Source organism: Coregonus clupeaformis, chromosome 8, assembly GCF_020615455.1.
Source record: "Coregonus clupeaformis isolate EN_2021a chromosome 8, ASM2061545v1, whole genome shotgun sequence".
Lineage (NCBI taxonomy): Eukaryota > Metazoa > Chordata > Actinopteri > Salmoniformes > Salmonidae > Coregonus > Coregonus clupeaformis.
The window spans coordinates 31,667,849-31,686,795 of NC_059199.1; the positions used below are offsets into that span (position 1 = coordinate 31,667,849).

General features: G+C 45.2%; 1 protein-coding gene across 3 annotated transcripts in view; it reads left to right on the forward strand.

Moving 5' to 3' along the window:
• The first annotated feature begins 1,551 nt into the window (after positions 1–1,551).
• LOC121571563 (poliovirus receptor homolog) overlaps positions 1,552–18,947 on the forward strand; it is a 75,482-nt gene continuing 58,086 nt past the window's right edge. For 2 of the 3 annotated variants that reach the window (XM_041883098.2, XM_045221938.1), the window contains exon 1: positions 1,552–1,955. In XM_041883098.2, coding sequence (XP_041739032.2) covers positions 1,868–1,955 — 88 coding nt within the window. In that variant the 5' untranslated portion in view covers positions 1,552–1,867. The remainder of the gene's footprint in view (positions 1,956–18,947) is intronic. The other variant, XM_045221939.1, reaches the window with a different exon arrangement.

The following is an 18,947-nucleotide window of genomic DNA, read 5'->3' on the forward strand; positions in this document are numbered from 1 at the left end:
GTCAGCAGGCTCCTTATCGTGATGGACAGGCACCTCTCACCCACAGCTCCACGTTTGCAGATTAAAGATTATCTGGCAACCTGCGGGTTCCCTTCCCTCTTAGAAAAACATACTAATCTATATCCACACAAATCAGATGGCAACCATATGGGCCTTGGGGCTTGTTGGAATGGGAGTGAAAACAGAGGACCACATTTACAATTCATGGACTCCTATACAAAGAAAACAATGCTAGCACTTTGCTAGCTTGCCTGGCTCCAGCCGTGGAACAAAGCATCTTGGGTAAATAACACAATAGGTGTCTGAGCTGACAGCCAGTCAGGGGGTGGTGGTTGATTTATATTCCTCCCTGGAAGGAGATTGAGGAGCCAAGGCCAGGACAACCTGAACGCGAGGCGATGGATGTGGCCGCAATTGCATCAAACTGACAACAGATGGCACACTGTAGTTGGTGATTTGTATGCTGTGTACACCCACACACGGGGGTGGTCACTTGTTTAGAGGACAGAAGGTTTTCGATGCTCCACCACTATTAATTATTTGATTGAGAGTATTGCCAAGACAGAGAGTCAGCTGATGATCACTATGATAATGAGCTGCTAATAGAGAAGTATCTCACAGCTTGTGGCCATACCACCAATCACAGGATCATATTCTGAGGCAACATTCTCCTCTGAGCGACATGTATACATCCATAAGGAGGTTATGACGGTGTGTTTATGCATACATATTTAAATAGGTGACATCTTGGATACAAGTTGGGAAATGACGTAAGGACGAACAACACCAGTCTATAATCATCAATAGACTGAATACCACATTTTGTGCAGATTGTTGATGATGAAAATCAAGCAACTAATTGTCAACTGCTCATTATTTCTTTACTAGTTGCCCTTATTAATATTATTGGTGAGTGCCTTTGATCAACAGAGGATTTAAATTAATGTATGTATGCACTCATTACTGTAAATCGGTCTGGATAAGACAGTCTGCTAAATGACTAAACGTTTTTTTTTTTTTTTTATGTAAATGAAAGTCAAAATCTTGTGAAACAGCTAGTCAGCTATAATATTTGTTCTGCAAATATTATTTTGGGGACGTTCCTGAATTTCATGTTTCATAGTAATGAGTGTTGGTGGTGGGAAGGTCCCTAAAACGTCACTACTTTTTTCAACCTGATCAATTTAACGGAAGCATTTTCTTTTGATTTCTATCTATGCTGCCTTTCAACCTGTGGTCTCAGCATATACTGTACATATTAATCATTGGTTGCCACCCACTCAAAATACCCCAATTATCCACTGTGTAGCCGAACACTGTGATATCATTCATGCCATATCATACAGCGAAAAATGTATATTGAATAGACAGAGAAAATGGATCTCTCCACAATCAATTTACGTCAGTGGAATAAGCAAGAATGTTCTCTATTGTAATAATTTGAAAAATAGGCTGTATGCGTTCCTATGTTGAAGTTTAGAGAAAAGTTTATTGTGACATCACAATCAATCTCCCAGAATGCTGAGTGGAATTGACTAATCGACACGCCGAACGAACACTATCGTTACTTTCTTTTGGTTCAACAGTAGCGAACACACGGTAGACATACCTGTACGCGCTACGTCCGCCCCATACGGGGAGGGGTTTTGAATGCTTTTGTGTGACTGTCAAGAGTCGACTGTAATTTGAAATCGAGGAAATAAGACGTCGGACTGAAGAGCAAACGGTCCGTACCCATAATTTACCGACTCCGGTCTGTTTTGCGGTCTATTCTTATTCGATTTTGCCCCCTGAGAAATCGGTCAAGGAATATTCAGTGCGTTCTGGTGTGGTAGTGGGGATTTCATGTCCACCCCGTTTTTTTAGAATGGCGAGAGACTACGCTAAACATTGCCCCGTATCACCAATGAAAAACTGTTTATTGGTGACCGCAGTGGTCCTTCTGATTATTCAAGGTAAGGAACATGAACATTGACTTATATTCTGTCATCTCAGGTTATTTTATCAACCTACCTCTCTCTGTGTTCTTTCTGTGTTACTATGGGTCACGTTCTTTCAAAGGTTCAGTATCGGTAACCGAAATGTGCCATATAGATCCATCCACCGTCCCATGTGAAAAGCATGCACATTGTGTGGTTCACCCACACGTTCATACATGATTTCAGAGGTGGCGGTGGTGGATTTCTCAAGACCTGTTGTGGAAGTTGACTTATACACAATACCGTCTGGTTCCTTTTATCCCGAGTTTCGGTACGCCATGTTATGCATGCAAGGTGTGGCCTCCCGGGGTATTTATTTCTCAGAGCGCGTAGACAGCAAGTGTGATTGTTTTGAATCACCTTACTCGCTGTGTGCGTGTTCTGTTTTTACACCTCGGTTGAACATTTGTTTTGGTTTCCTCAGATCCGTTCAGATAACAAGTTTCATTCAGACAACAGTGATCTAACTGATAATTTACAATGGCAGAAACTAAGTCAGAAAAAAAGCAACAGGGTGTTGCTGTACAACAACAGTCAGCCAAGACACATGGTTATGGTCGTTTTGTGTGGTGTCCTCTAGTGTAGCCTCAAATCGTCTGTCAAAACTGTAGAATTAAGATGGTAACTACATGAACTACAAATGAAGATGGTAACTACATTCACCCTTAACACTTCTTTGTTTTAGCCTTATAAAAAATTCAATTGTCACGTATCCAAGAACTCATCTGCATATACAGCACCATTGAAGAGTGCATTGACTGCAAGCCTTATCACAACCAAAACCAGAGCATGGCTATGAAAAATAAAGTATGAGGTCTTGTAAGGTTGGACTGGTGTTTGACCTGAGAGAGTATAGATGTTTTGATTGTAACCTGTTAGGGTTTAGGGCTATTCGATTTTTGAGGGATTTGATGGTTGATTACACAGTGCACATTGTTGCATAGGCCTAATCTATTTGTGTTTTATATTTACTGTAGCCTGATACTTTTAATCATATTAAGAGTTTCTGGGTAGAGGTTTGCATGGGTTTATAGGTCAAAGAGATTTTGAGCTGGTTGTCATGGATACTCCTTAGTGGCAGCATGAATTTTGCCCATTGAGGTGTCCATCTTTTCTGGTGGTGTTGCTAGTGTACTAATTGATAAATATTGAATTCAGGCCAGGGTTGTGAAAAACTAAATCAGTTTTGTGTGCTGTAATGTCTTTTTAGTAACCCAAAGCAATTTCAGTTCTCTAGGAATTCTTCTTGCTCTTTTTATGCCCATACAAATCCTCCTTACAAACAGGTGTCAGTATAGTAAGGCCTGCAGTATGAATTGAAGCTAAACAATTTCTGAATGTTTACGATTTCAGAGCTCAAGCAACATTCAAAGAATCCTAAATACACTTCAGATAACAACCCCCCCCCCAATCCAATACCCACACCCACATAAAACAAATTTCAGCCCTTTCACAGCATGCCCATTCTCTCTTTCTAGCCTATTTTCAGACTGTTCTCCAGCTCCCGTCCGGGCCCTTTGTTGGAGCAGCTTTAGTCATTGGTGAATTAAAAGGCCCAATACCCCCCCCCCCCCCATCTCCCCCTGAGTTCTGGGCCCCATTGTTTATAGATGTCTGGTTTGTCAGAGACTCAAGCAGAGGGGGGACTCAAACTGCGAAAATGTTTAGACAAAAGTCCCTGCATGTCCTCAGCTCAACCAAATCAGGCCTCTCACTGTAGGGGAATGTATACACCATGTTCTTCTTGCATGTAGAGGTTTTCAGGTGTTCAAAGGAAATAACCAACTCTATTATAACAACAAGATCAAAAGAAAATCATTAATTTATTTTCATTAACAGTAAACCGTCTCCAAGGATTACTGTGGAATAACCCAGATAATCTTAACAGAGAAATGGAATAGAACTGCACCTGCACAAATGGATAAAGAAATGCAGTGCAGTAATTAATGCAAATATAATCATAAATTAATAGTGTTATGGAGGAGTAATAAGATTCGATTGAGATGTGTACACCATCAATAAATGCCCTCTCCACCATCGAGTAACTTCTAAATCGTTTGCAACAAGTTGGTTAGGTCAACCCCTCCTGCTGATGCAACCGAGATGGAGGTAGATAAGCTACTGATTTTCCAGTCTTCAAAACCTCTCCACCCACCTGCAGTTTGAGATAAAACAAAGGCTAAAGAGATGGATTTCTGAGTGGGCTAGGAAAACAACTCTTCTCTCGCCCTTCCATGTGCCCCCTGCCTAAATCAGAATGTCTGATTGGGTTCTCTGCGACTCCCCTGCGTTAAGCATGTCATTCTCATTTGCATACTGCACACCAACATCTCTCTGCACACCAACATCTCTCTACACCAGTGTCGGGGTGGAAATGTATTCACAGCACTTCTCTATTTAAAACAGACCTAGAATATAATAATTATTTTCGCTACGACAGTGCAAGCCTTATTAATTACTTTTATATCCCTCAGTAATTCCAGGGGTTGATTGAAAATTGTGCCTGACGGCTACAGCACATTACTTGTCCGCGCCACTTCAGCGTACTTTCCTTCAAGCACTTTATCACGACATTTAGTCTCTGCAGACCTGGTGACCATTCTGTCTGACTGTTAAAAGGCATGACAAACACTTGATGAATTGTCTTCATGGTAGATGTCGTAACCCTTCTATGACATGTTATAGGCTGTCTCTGGTCTGGATCAAACAGGAGCTGAGCACCGACACTTTTTCCACTACTTTTGTATCAATTTACTTTTGTTGAGTCTATAGGCAAAACTTGAACTTGAGGACTAAACAAAAATGGATCTAGTTGCTTCCTGTAGAGAGATGGTATTACCACAACTTTCTTCAGATTTTTATTTGTGCAGCTCCCTCAACCCTAGGCATCAAAACAAAAATAGAAAGGAATAAAATTACATGCATGGAAAACACTGAGGGCAGGATGCATTTTTATGACTCTGAGTGGAAAAAATATTTTTTTTAGCGCAACTAGTAGCAAATGCCCCATGTTGTCTTGTGTAGCAAACAAAAACATAAAAAGGTTGCTTCCATTTACCAGTGGGTTTGGCAATTGAAACTGACAGGCATGTCTTAACCCCAGAGTCTATTTTCAGTGCAGAGGCTTTTAGAAATGTGATGATAGCCTAATAGCGTGGGATGTTTCTATGGTGTTTCACTTTCGGGGGTGTGACTTATATTCGCCCAATTTTCACACTGGGTGAGTGATTGCCGCAGAGATTGCTAATAAGATGCGTTCTCTTTCAAGTATGCTCCATTACATTTTTTGCATGCAATTTCCAGTAGGCCCAATCCTATGTACCTGGCTTATAAAATCCAGGCCTACACAAATGTTTAAACAGTTAAGAATGTTTTACTGGTGAGTGCGGAAGGGAAATGTGAGCACATGCTAAGGAGACTTACTGTTCGCAGCATCACACATTCATACACATTGACAGGAGGCTGGCGGAATCATCCAGCACACGGCACTGAACACAGTTAATCAGACACAGGGGCATGATCTGATCCAACTGAAACCCAGAACGACTAGAATAACACAATCTAGCCTCCCAGTTACATGGCTCTGGAATCGAGTCTGCCCCCGTAACGCACCGCATTGAACTTGACAAGTGTGGGGGAATTGTCAACCTCTCGCTATTCCTGGAACTTTTTATAGTGTCTTGAGTTTATTGCGCTGCGACACTGCCACTCTCTGTTGAGTGTCAAAATGCTTCTGGTTTTCCCGGAATAAGCCGCCCGGAGCGTGTCAGAGGCAGTGGGATGCCTCATCCTGGGAGTGTGTCCACTGGAGTGTATGGAGGAAGACACTGCTCCGAGGCTTATGACAGCACACAGCACTGGTGAGGGGAAACGGTTAAGGCGTTTAGTGTGTACCATTTCACCGACATAGAATAGGTGGCAATGACAGCGACCCTCCACAGACTCTGGTTGTTTTCACCCGCTGATATGCAGTACATAACCCATCGCCGGTGCAGTATTCTGGGTAACACCACAACAAGCCAAGGTGACTGCATGCCTATGTAAGGCATGGCAGTTACGCCGTCTTTGGCACGCCTGCTTCCAGACAGCGCGTTTTGCCTCCTTATCCAAGCCCCCCTGGCCAGCTTGTTTGTTCTGTGGATTACAGAAGGGGATGGCATGAATTCCTCCATTCAGGTTTTTGTCTGTCTGTGTTTCCCGGATGATGCAGGCTGGACTCTGCCAAAGGGAAGACATGGCAGGCCTCCCACCTCCATCATCATCATTATCATCAGTCGCAATTGCTCAGTCGGTGTGTGTCACATGGGGTGACGCTCATCGCATAGCCCCTGGTGATCGGAATGCAAGCTTCCCCACCGCTGGAGGTCATCTGCCTTTCTGGCTGAATTTGAAGAATTTCCAGATTAGCTTCGCAGCAAGGTTCACAAGTTCATTGGCAACTGTTTGTGTGTCTTTGTGTGTGCGCTAGTTTCTGTGCCTTGCAAATACATTGTTTGTCTGGAAAGCACTGCAGCAAGGGTTTTGAATCAATACAGGTTAAGGTTACCCATTCACTCACGCGCCCATTGCCTTAATATGGGCAGTGGAGCGAGACAGCACAATTACCGTGGGTTGCAGTGTTGTTTAACATAATCACTCTCTCAGCCTCTCTCCTCGCTGCTGTCTTTCTCCACTCTCGCATTTATGCTCATCATCCCTCACTTCCTCTTTGTCTCCCCTCTCTCTCTCTCTCTCTCTCTCTCAAGATCTCCCTTGTGCTCAATCTTTCCTCTTTCACATCTCCCACTCTCTGTTCAAAGTGCGATCAGATGAGCAGTGCCAAGTGAAAGTTACGGGAAGGTGTTAACTTCTGCCTTTCAGGCATGCAACAGATTTCCTTAGCCTGCACAAAGGTGATTAATAAATGTTTCATCGAACATTTTCCAAGGCATTTATGCTCCACCCAGGCATAATGTGCCTCTATAGCAGGAATTGGTTTATATTGATTGGTTTATTGTTGATGTTCAGCAAGCACCACCGTCTCCTGAGTGTCTGCTCAGTGCTGAGAAATGCTGTCTGAAATGACCATGTCATAAGAAAGCATCTCGCCCACTTTCCTGTAAAAGGCTTACCAGCGTGATTACTTGTGAAAAGCGAAATTGGCTTTCTGCCCTCGTTCTTTCTCCAACTCCCATTCTGTCTCTCTGTCACACATTAAAGCCAGTCCTCTAAGATTAATCCCTGGCACCCTCACTGGCTCTCTCTGTCTCTTTTATCCTTTCTCTCTTTCATATTTCCCCCCTGAAATCCCTCCATCTCTCACTGACTCTGTGGCTGAGAGGGACAGGCATGGTCATGTTTATTTTAGTGCTTATCTGTAATGGTGACCCTCAGACCGAGGCCACAAGCCTCCATCTATTGCCATGTCTCTCTCTCTCTCCCTCTCTCCCTTTGTGGTCTGCCTCTCCAGCCACCATCTCCTTATCCCACCCTGCTCTCTCTATTCCATCTTTGCAATCCATTCCTCTGCACACCTTCCCCTGCGTCTAGGCGGCTACACACAGCAGAGCAGATTAGTTTGACTGTCTCAATTTCTCTCCCTTTCCCTGCTCAATTCAATTGAGTTCACCATCTTGTCATGATAAATATGCCCTCATTTTGCCAAACTATGTACGTAGTACAATAATATCTAAGAGAAGACGCTACTCTGCCTCATATCTTGTTCTCGAATTTCCCAGTTCTCTGTCAGAGGAGTAGACAAAAGATCTTCAGCCTGAGTTGTTGAACCCAGATATCGTAGTACAAAAGGCTGGAAGAAGTGCTTATTTGAACTATCTTCCCCTAAGGACTTTCCTGTCTCCCCCCTCCATCCCTGATGTTCCAGCTGTGTTTCTCCACACTGTCCTCGCTGTTCCCTCTCAATGCTGTGTTTGTGTATGTTCAGAGAGAGGGGGTTTACTGAGAGAATGCCCCTGCAGTTGGCACCCCATAACGACCAACAATGATTACAGTTAATATTGTTTGTTCATTCGCTGTTCTTGCCGGTCTGTTTGCTAATCTAATATTAATTTCCTCTTACAATTAACATTTATTTTTAACATGGATTTTCAATAGCGTGCCTCTTTTCAACTCTTAGACCCGTAGTCGAGATGACGCGTCTCCCCATTCATAATGAATGAAGTATTTCTTATGCCTGAAAACATATGCCAGCTCAAACATTGTCTTTGCACCATAAATCAGAACAATGTAGCACAGACTAATTGCAGTGTCGCTTTTGATGATTAATTAACATAGCGTGTCAGAGCTTCTCAGAACCCCTACCACTGCCTGAGTCAGACTGCAGACTTTAGTAGGAGTAGGGGGAGGGGTAGTGTACTGTGTGTGCCTGCACTGGACGGACAGTAAAAGATGACCCAGTGGATCTAGACATACCTGTCCTGCAGGTATGACTTCCTTCCTGGTGCCCTTTTGCTGTCCTGCCTTTGGAAGGAGCCAGGCAGATGCCTTCTGGGGTGGAGCTTAATTGCCACCTAAACTGAGTGTCGTGCCCCTATGATGCATAGATGGCTTTCCAGTCCACGAAGCCCTGCGCCCTGCCTGCGGTGGACTGTGTGACAGGTCATCCACTGTCCTATTCATCATGTAGTCTATCTGGAAAAATTGAGCCCTGGCCTCTCCAGACAGAAATAGACTGTGAATGTTCTCCCTCCCACCATTCTCACTGGGACAGAGCATTGAGAGAGGGGCCCTTTGAAGCCTTTGTGCCTAACCTGTACGAGAGAAGCTCTCCCACTGTTCTGGGATCTGTTCTACCTGCCCAAACTGTAGCCCCTGGGATTCTTTGATGATAAAAAAAACAAAAACTGGATCCAGATCAACCTTTGAGCGGCTCTTTTTTTGTGTTTTATCTTGCGAAACAGCACTCCAGAGAGGAGCTGCCTGTTTTTTTTGCCACTCATGAATGGAGGTGAATAGCTACTTTGCTGGGATTTTGTCCCCATTAGACCATTGCTGTTTGTGTGTGGCCCAGCCTGTTGCTGTCACCATTAGACCTTGTGTACATTTTCTTCCATTATGGTGTGAAGGACAATTGGGCTTCACTCCAAAGAGATTCTGTTTCCAACAATGGTCCTTGTGGCACAGAACATCTATCTATGTTCTATTTCTAGAATGTACTGTAGCGACAGCCACTCAATCTGGAACTGGTTTAGAGAAACCATGTTTGTAAAGCGGTATCGTCAATAGGTGAGAGAGAAAGCATGCGTATTACTTAACTTTCTTTTATAAGGATAAATAACAGTTCTGTAAGCGCAACGTAGCACTAATTCATTAACAAGGCCAGCATGACAACAGAGAATTAGATGTTATTCATGTGGGAGGAAAAAACATATTTAAGCCGCCCTGTTAATGCATTGAAATAACAATACCGATAATGATATTGATAGTAGTGCGCCGTCCAAGTCAAGGCTGACTACGCAATCCCAAGGGAATTCCCAAACCTGCGCAGTCATCCATCAATCGTTAGTTAAATTTCCTTGCATCTCATAAAAGCCCCTGGATTTCGTGACCTTTTCCACCCAATTGCTAATTATATACCCAGGATAAGAATTGCCATCAGAATAGAAGAGCTTTCCCAGCGACACAACAATGGAGCGCAAACAGACCATGTTTTTTCTCCTCCCAGTGAGGAACCTGGTGCTAAATCAAGATGGTTTTCAGTCTTAATGGAGCCTTGACAGTATTGAGCTGTGGGGTCGATTCAGACCACCATCCATGTGTGGGAAGAGGAGACAGTGACACATACCAGATAGAGGTCAGCGGAGGTCAGATAGGTTAAGGTAACGGTGGAGTGGGCGCCAATATCTCCCTTGGACAGAGAACTGTGGACGTACGACGACAGGAGAAACCTGAAGAGAATGTGATGCCGAAGACTCTGAGGGGGTTTGTGCCTTGGAGGAGTTGTTGATGAAGAAACCGGATGAGTGAAGACATATATATTTAGAAAAATCTTTCTGGCCAGCTTTGCCGTATCGCTGCACATTCTGCCTGTGGAGAGCATTAGTGCGTGTTGCTGAAGACCTCCCCTGAACTAAAAACCACCCCGCCGGCCCCCAGGGGCTTTTCCTTCCCCGGTTCTCCCCTTTATTGGGGCCTTGCGTTGCAACCGAGCTGTGTTTACGATTACTCTGTGTGCATGGGCGCAGCGTGTGCCAGTATTTTGGGGAGCTGGAGGTGGGGGGAGCTGAAGGGGGTTATTCTGGGCATGCGTCCACGTTCTGCCGCTGGAATCATCTCCCCGGAGTATCCCCCAACCCCCCTCAGGCGCCGCCCGGTTGGCTGCGGCCCAACTCTATTCATTCCTAATTCCAGACGCAATGCTTTTTTTCGCCCTTCGTCACGCCCCCTCTGCGTGTGCTTACACTCGTCTGCAGCCCAAGAGTTTGTCAGCGATTCATTAATTCATCATCATCACAAGGCCCGGCACTCAGGGGCAGAGGGACTACTTTATTCCCTCTCTTTTCTCCCTCTCGTTTCTCCTGCTCTCTCCCAGAGACAGTCTAAACGCGCTGCAGGCTGTGAGCCGAGAGAGAGAGGAAGAGACGGAGATGAGGAGAGTGAGAGGGGAAGAGGAGGCTGTGACGCCAGCCGCGATTAGAGCTATGACACTCCCCGATTAAACACACATTTAAATTAGACATTTAAATAGACTCTGCCTTGGGAGGGAGCAGAAGAGAGAAGGAGGGGGACTGTGCCTGCATGTCATGCCCACAGGAACGTTTTCGCTCTCAAATGAAATGCTTAAGCCGGCATATATTATTAATGCACTCTGTGGAAATGTGGCCCTTCTGTACCCCCTGTCTCCATGTCGAAACGCTCCCCTTCCACTTTGTCTATCTCTCTCTCCCTCGCCTCAACCTCCCCTGTTCTTTCTCTCACTCTACCTCCCCTGTTCTCTCTCTCTCTCTCTCTCTCTCTCTCTCCCTTCCTCCCCTCTCAGGGCACCTCTCCACTTCCCTTGATTCAGTGACTGTCAGTTTACCTCTTAAACCCAGCCCTCCATCTCTTATATTCCATTTTGTTCTCCCTCTTTACCTCTCCCTGGCACAGACTGCCTGATAATTTGCCTTTTTCAAACCATTCCCCTCTTTAGCAGACATGCTCTCAATCGCTCCTTTCCCCTGTGTTGAAGCGTCTCCCGCTCCTGCACCCCAGTAGGTAATTAGTGTTCATATAGTTGCTCCAATTTGCAGTAACACCTGTCTCTCTCTGTCTCTCTCTCTCTCTGTCTCTCTCTGTGTATGTACACACAGTATTTCCGTGTCCTATCTCTGCAAATGAGTTAGGCTGTTACATCACATCCAGGTTGAAGTGCCCTACTTTCCCACTCCGCCACCCCACCCTATGTTTATTTATTCAGATGTGAACAGAAGGGAAGGAGAGCCAATGAGAGGGAGGAAAACGCAACGGGCTCTCCCTCAGAGCGACCAACATGAAGTGAGCATTTCTGGCATTCCATTCTTCGTTATTTCGGTCAGCCTCCAAATAAAAGGGTTAAAAGATTACAGATGAACTCTAATGTAAAGCCAACGGAACTCAACAGTTTCTCAATGAGTAAAACTTCAGTGAATGGTACACCGCCTCCGCCAAGCTTGTTTGCATTGGGTTGTAGTGAACGAGAGAGCCAATCTCAGCAGATACTTTGAATGACTGTGAATGGAACAGTCACCCTATCCAGGGCCACCGTCTCAGTGGTAGTATAGTATCGTTCAGTGGACACTCTCCTTCCTTCCAGAACAAATGTGGGCTAATGTATCATCATATCGCTACGAATCTCCAGTGACACCGCTGCCATTGACCCCAACAGACACACTCGCACACAGACTGTCACTCTCAATCTTTGTCACTCTAGTAGTCTGCCAGATAAGCTGTGCATCGGTGCAGCCTCCCATCGTATAAGGCAGCGGATGCTGGAGAGGGTCCATGACCAAGCACTGTTGGAATAAGCAATGTGACGGCTCCATTAGCAGTGATGGCTACAGGACTTCATTAGGCAGTAGCTACACTCTGGGGACACTGTTGGGGGGGAACCATGCCGGAGTTAACAGGAACAGGACAGGCTGACGAGCACCTAATTAGTGATCACACCGGGAGCCCGAGCGGAGGCTTTGTTTCGCCACGCAGGCATCCTCCTGAAGAGGTGTCCATAACAGCTGACCCAGAATCAGAATTAAGGCGCTTCATACTGTGTTGTAGGTTTGGATCAGAGGATGCTCGGCTGACCTCAACTGTGCATAGGGAAAACAGACGGGTAATCTGCCGCTATTTACCCACTGGGATAATGACACACAGGTGTTGATGAATAGGGAGATAGCGAAAGAGAGAGATCTGACAGGAATAAATCAGAGGAGAGGAAATGGAGAAAGAAGAGGTGGAGGGAACTGCATGAAGAACCAGAATGGGGCGAATGCTAACAGCGAGTAAGAACAGCAGGAAAGAGCGAAACTACCGCAGCAGACAAAAGAAAGTAGTCAGAGAAGGGAGAGATAATGGAGGGAGTTGTACTGCGTTAATGGAGGAGATGATCTGTCACTGAGACGGAGGGCAGAAGGCAGAGAGGAGAGAGGCGGGGTTGCCTCATAAGTAATCGAAAACAGGGAAGGGGGGCTGGGGAGGAGGGAGTGCTAAGCTGACAGGGAAGGTGTCTACATTTCTCCTTAATGAGCTGAAGTGAAAAAGGTCTATACTTAGTGAGAGCACATCAGATAGGGGCGAGACTGGGGTGAGGATGAATAGGGATGCCTGGCATGGGAGATTTCCACAGAAGCCTGTGGGGAGAGTCGGAGGCTGTTTCACATCGCGGAACTGAGCTGCAATCTGCACAGATCTAGTGATCTGAAACGGATGGGCTCCAACGCCCTGTGACTGGACATCAGTAAATCCAAATGATGTAAGGGTTCTTGTACAGCCCTTATTGGTTAGAATTTAATTGAGCTGTATCTGTGCAGAGCTACTGATCTATCTGACAGTGAAATGGATAGACTCGACACACCCTGTGCATCTCTATCCGTGAGTCTGGTGATGCAAGGATTTTGTGCACCTGCCCACTCAAGACGAATTGAATTAGGCGAGAGCAAATTGTAAGAGAGGAAATGCTATTGCTGAGTGGGTAGATGGATGGCTCAATTGTTCTGCATGGACCTCGGCTACTAAATAAACACACCACAAGATAAAATCGGAGAATAACAAAACACAATTTGTCGTATCATGCGCATTTCCTCTGGTGAAGACCTCACGCGGCATGGAGCCATTTGCTCAGCTCACAGACCTTGGCCAGGCTAGTATGTCAGACCACACAGAAAATAGACCAGCCTGGGTTTCCTGACCACTTTGTTTTAGCTCTCGTTTTTTTTGTGCCCTAGTTTTTTATGAATATGAGAAATCAGTCCCACGGTCATAGTGGTGAACATACTGCTACATAAAAAGGGGTCAAGTTCCATTGACTCTGTAAGCCGATACCCACGCAGGGCACATTTCCCAAAGAGGTGGGTGAATGTGGAGAGCACCTCTTCACTGGTATTTTTATATGAGGATGTTTATGTAAAAATCAGACAGGGTAAAGACCTTGGTAGACCACAGTGAAGGTGCACACTCACTGGCCAGTTTATTAGATACACCTATGTAGTACCGGGTTGGACCCCCTTTGCCTCGGGAACAGACTGAATTCTTCGGGGCATGTATTCTACAGGTCGGAAACATTCCACAGGGATGTTGCTCCATGCTGACGTGATGGCATCACGCAGTTGCTGCGGATTGGTTGGTGGAACCCGGTGTGGTCGTCTGCTGCGATAGCCTATCCGTGACAAGGATCGACGAGTTGTGTGTTCCAAGATGCCGTTCTGCACACAACAGCTTGCACGATTCTTGCCATTCTCCTTCGACCTCTCATCAACGAGCTGTTTTCGCCCACAGGACTGCCGCTGACTGGATGTTTTTTGTTCGCCGCACCGTTCTCGGTAAACCCTAGACACTGTTGTGCGTGAAAAGCCAGGAGTGCGGCCATTTCTGAGATACTGGATCCGGCAGGCCTGGCACCGACGATCATACCACGCTCAAAGTTGCTTAGGTCACTTGTTTTGCCCATTCTAACGTTCAATTGAACAGTAACTGGATGCCTGTCTGCCTGTTTTCTATAGCAAGCCCCGGCCACGTGACACACTGTCTGTATGAGCAATCCATTTCTGTGAACGTGGTGGTGTACCTAATAAACTGTCCAGTGAGTGTATATGATTTGAGCAACCATATAACCTTGTTATTCTGTTTGTGTCTGTCACTTTTATGATCGCTTTGCATGCCTTATCCGCTCTGTGACAGAGGCTTGGCAAGGTGTTAAAAGAAATGCAGATGGATGAATATTCTCCAGACTTGGCGTGGCATTTTCTGTTTGTCTTTTGAGGGAGACTGATGTGGTGTAGAGAGAGGGAAACATGAAAGCGAGTGAGTGAGAGGAAGGACAGACTGAAAGACGGACGCAGTGGATGGGATTGAAGAGAGGCGAAGTGAAGCGTGGAGGAGGGAAGAGACTCTTGGAGACGGGCTTAGCAAGTGATAAGGTTTCCTGGGGAGAAGCCTGTTTTGGAATTAGAACGCTCTTGAAGCATACCTACCAGCTCTCTATTGAAACTTGTAGTCTTGTACTTTAAGAGTCGTTCTTCATCATCATACGTTATAGTTTCACTGGTCGGCATATCAACACTTTCAACTGCCATACCTCAGATTCTGTACTCACACTTAATCATCTGTATGTAACATATGCTAGTGAATGCATATTTTCTTCATTGCTGTCAAGGATAGAATAACAGGTTTACAAATATGTTAAATTACTATGCAATTATCCATCCTTGTATAGGCCTAAATGACTATGGTCTCTTCCAACTCTATTACCCCCCCCACAAACCACCTTATCTCTCCATCCCTCCCCCTTTCCTGCCCCTCCCCTTCCCCCTTCCACCATTGGCAGTGTCTGCTCTGTGATGAGCGGGCTGTCACCAGATGTGACTGAGAAAGAACAGCTTGTTGTTCAGCTTCACAGCTGCTTTGCCTCATCCACAGTCACTCCATCACATCTCCTTGACGACCAAAAGCACAGCATGCGTTCCTGGAAGTCACGAGCTGGGTTGGGATCAAATTGCAGTCTGTTTACAACTTGTTTACGGTTGGCTTGATTGAGTCATGAAAATATTGATATTGTTGCCGAAAGACAGGGAGAGAGGGGAGGGATTTGGACAGTCTCTCGTCCAGACTAATCTCCCCCAAGGACGTTTTGATTGAAGGGCACTGGTACAATATCTCATGTGTGTGTGATAGTTTAAGATTACTAACCAGATGGAACTGGGAGGAAAGATAAGACATTTGATGTGGACAGAGTCACCAGAAACCAAAACTGAATTTATGGAATCTGACAAGGTTGACCCCCCCCACCTCATTTAGGTGCACAGTGTGACCAGCTGGACTTTGACATCCAGGAACCTTGGCCTTGTGATCTAAGCAATCGTATCTTTCCTTTATTGAGGAAGAGGTGACGGCAACTATATGAATGGCCAATCACATTGGGGTAGAGGTGAAAAGGACACTTCCACCTTGTCATTCACAGGTGCTAGACATGAGGAGTATATTTTAGCCCAAGGAACTAATGTTATTTAATTAGATTTCTCCTGTTATGTTTTTTCCCCACCCATCTGGCAGATTGTGCCCGTGATCCTGGAAATCCAGGGATCAGAGCAGAGCCAGATATGTATGTAATCAACGGGAGAGAGCAGCCCGTCCCCAGCCCAGGAGCCAGAGATGAGAGATTTGGGTATTTTTAATCAGTGTGAATCCCTCAATAGGGCGACAAGCAGCAAGACCCCTAATTTGAGGACTTAAATCACAAAGCCGGCATTATTTCACCACCCGCATGTTTGTGATTTACCGGCCCAGAGTGAAAACTCCTGAGACACAGCCGAGATACACCTCTACCAGGTTGGCTCTGACGCAACTAAAATCCTGAACCGCTGTTTTACCCTTACGGCAATGTCCTTGCTGCAGTTATAAATATGTAACGTCACCAAATCTATACCTAAGGCATGTTGATGAAAACACTGTGCATGCATGTCAGGTTTGCTGTATTGATGGAAATGGTGTGCACAGTGAGACCTTTGACTGCCGTCTGGAGTTGAAACAGATGTTGTTTCCGTTGAATAGTGCACTCACTGCATGTTGCCTCCCATTTAGAGGCATGGTGCATTAATTCAGTAGTGTCCTGGTATTCAGCAAGCTAACCGATGACATCATCTGGGGCCGTTTACATTGTACCCATTTCATTATCCATTTCAAGCAGTTGAGGGTTAACTGAAGCAAATCAGGTGAAGTATCTTCCTTAGGGCTAGCCCAGTGCCTGGAGTGAATCAGCTGCTATTTGAATCATCATTGTTTACAAGCCGTCGATGCCCTCCCACCCACTACTATGCTAGGTAAAAAAACAAAAAACAATTGCGCAATATTTGAGCTGCATTTTGTACCCGCTTACTTAAAAGAAAAAGCAACCGTGTGCAATGGAGTACTACAGTTTACAGAGACTACCAGATAAGACCACTGTACAAAATCAATAACCAGGCAATTGAGCGGATGAGTCTGGAACAACCTGCAGTACCTACTGTCTGAACTGTAACAATGCAGTATGAAGTAAACCTGGTCTGAGCAGGACTAATTATTCCTCCAAGGACCTTCCTCAAAAGTATTTGCATGGACCTTTCCCAGCACCTTTTCATCTGTGTTCAGGACAGTGATAGGTCTGTAATACATACTCGGATTAAGCTGCCTATTCTCATTCTAGTGGATAAGTATCTTGCCCTTAATGTAATTCAATGTTTCCCCTCCTGTGTGGTTTTCTTAACGTGATGATTGACTATAAATGTGGACACTGCTGCCTGCTACTCGGTGACGATACTGTGCTCTTTAAAAACTCACCTTATTCCGTGTGAGAGCCCCCCCCAACACACTCACAGAGCTAGTTTATTATTCACCATATTAATAGTTAGATTTAGGAATAAATACCTTCCTAAAACCATGACGTTAATCCCTAGCTAAATAGGTCTTTGCTCCGGTACATGACAGATCTACGTTACACGACAGCCCGTAGAGCAGCATGTCCCAAACTCGGTCCTCAGGACCCCAAGTGGGGCACATTTTGGTTTTTGCCCTAGCACTACATGGCTGATTTAAATAATCAAAGCTTGATGATTAGTTGATTATTTGTAGTGCGAATGCAAATACCAAAACGTGCACCCCTTGGGGTCCTGAGGACAGAGTTTGGGAAACTCTGCCGTAGATGACAAACACTCATTAAAACAACACATTTCACTGCAATACAATGTCATTTTTTTTCTTAATTGAAAATAATGTACAGCCCAGGTGGGATTCTGGGAAGTGTCGTTTTTGGATGGATTGTGGGATTTAGAGCCCATAGTCTGGGATTTCTGGCAAAGGAACCGGAGTGGATGCCCTGTAATTGTAGTGGTGTGGCTTTTCTTTATGGCTTTGACATGTGGTAATGGGGAAAAGCTGCGTTTATCCCACCACAGAAAAAAGGCATTGTCCAAACAATGTCAAATGTCCACAAAGGACTTCTCCCTTCCCATTACTCCAGACTTCTCCCTTCCCATTACTCCAGACTTCTCCCTTCCCATTACTCCAGACTTCTCCCTTCCCATTACTCCAGCTCCTACGCATCTTTTCCCTTTCATATTTGAAGGAAGGAAGGAAGGAAGGTGTGACATCCATTCTTTCAACAGACCTCTATCAAAGACATTTACATGGGCAGGGTCTGGCTTGTCGTTGACCACTCTTAATAGCGACGATTGTTGACGTGCGACAAAGTCACTGGGTGCAACTGGACTTAATTCGTCTTAAGTGCTTTTCTCTGTCAGCTGACATTCACTCTGCGCTGCCTCTGTTCCATTCACTTATTAACTTCTAGTACTGTGTGCCGGCAGACAAGAGACCGACTCTAATGGCTCTCAAATTAATATTGCGGCCCCATGACAGAAGCAGTGGAGTCCGTGGCAACAAGGCATCGACAAGGCTTCTAAATAATGGGGAAACGCAGCGTACTCACCCAATCCACCTCTACTCTCTCTCTCTCTCTCTCATTTCATTCCTGCCGTACCCTCTCCCTCTCCTCCTCCCCATCTGTTTCTTCCTCCTCCCCCTGGCCAGGTGCAGTGTAGATGTTGCTTGTCAATAATTTAATAAGAGGGAGAGCTCTCTCCTCTTAACCAGGCGGATGAATTATGAATCGGGCAGAATGGAGCGCCAAGGCTGCAGGGCTGTGTTTGGGCTTTTCTGAACAGGAATGATAAAATAATTGTATATAGAAGTATGAAGACAAACATTGTCTCGCACACAGCTTAGGTCCACATTCATGCATGTTTGATAAACATGCATTTGTAGCCAAATGAATAGCGTCTTTATTTTCTGTGTGTAGATAGGTTATGTACAGTGGATAACTGTGTTTGGGGGTATGTTGTAGATAGGTTATGTACAGTGGATAACTGTGTTTGGGGGTATGTTGTAGATAGGTTATGTACAGTGGATAACTGTGTTTGGGGGTATGTTGTAGATAGGTTATGTACAGTGGATAACTGTGTTTGGGGGTATGTTAGCAGGTTTGTGAGAGGGAGTGCTGAGGCCCACATACATTTATCATAGGAGGGCTGTGGAGTAGAGCTGTAGCTGTGCGGTTGGATAGCCATTCCAGAGACATGATGCATGGCTACTGAACCCCTTTGGGAAGAGGATTCACTCAGAGTGGAACACACTGTATGCTATGCAGATCTTGCAATCGCCAGTTCTCTACACACACACACACACACACACACACACACACACACACACACACACACTTAAATTCATATATCCTTTTGTTTTACACAAAGATACACAATTCATTTT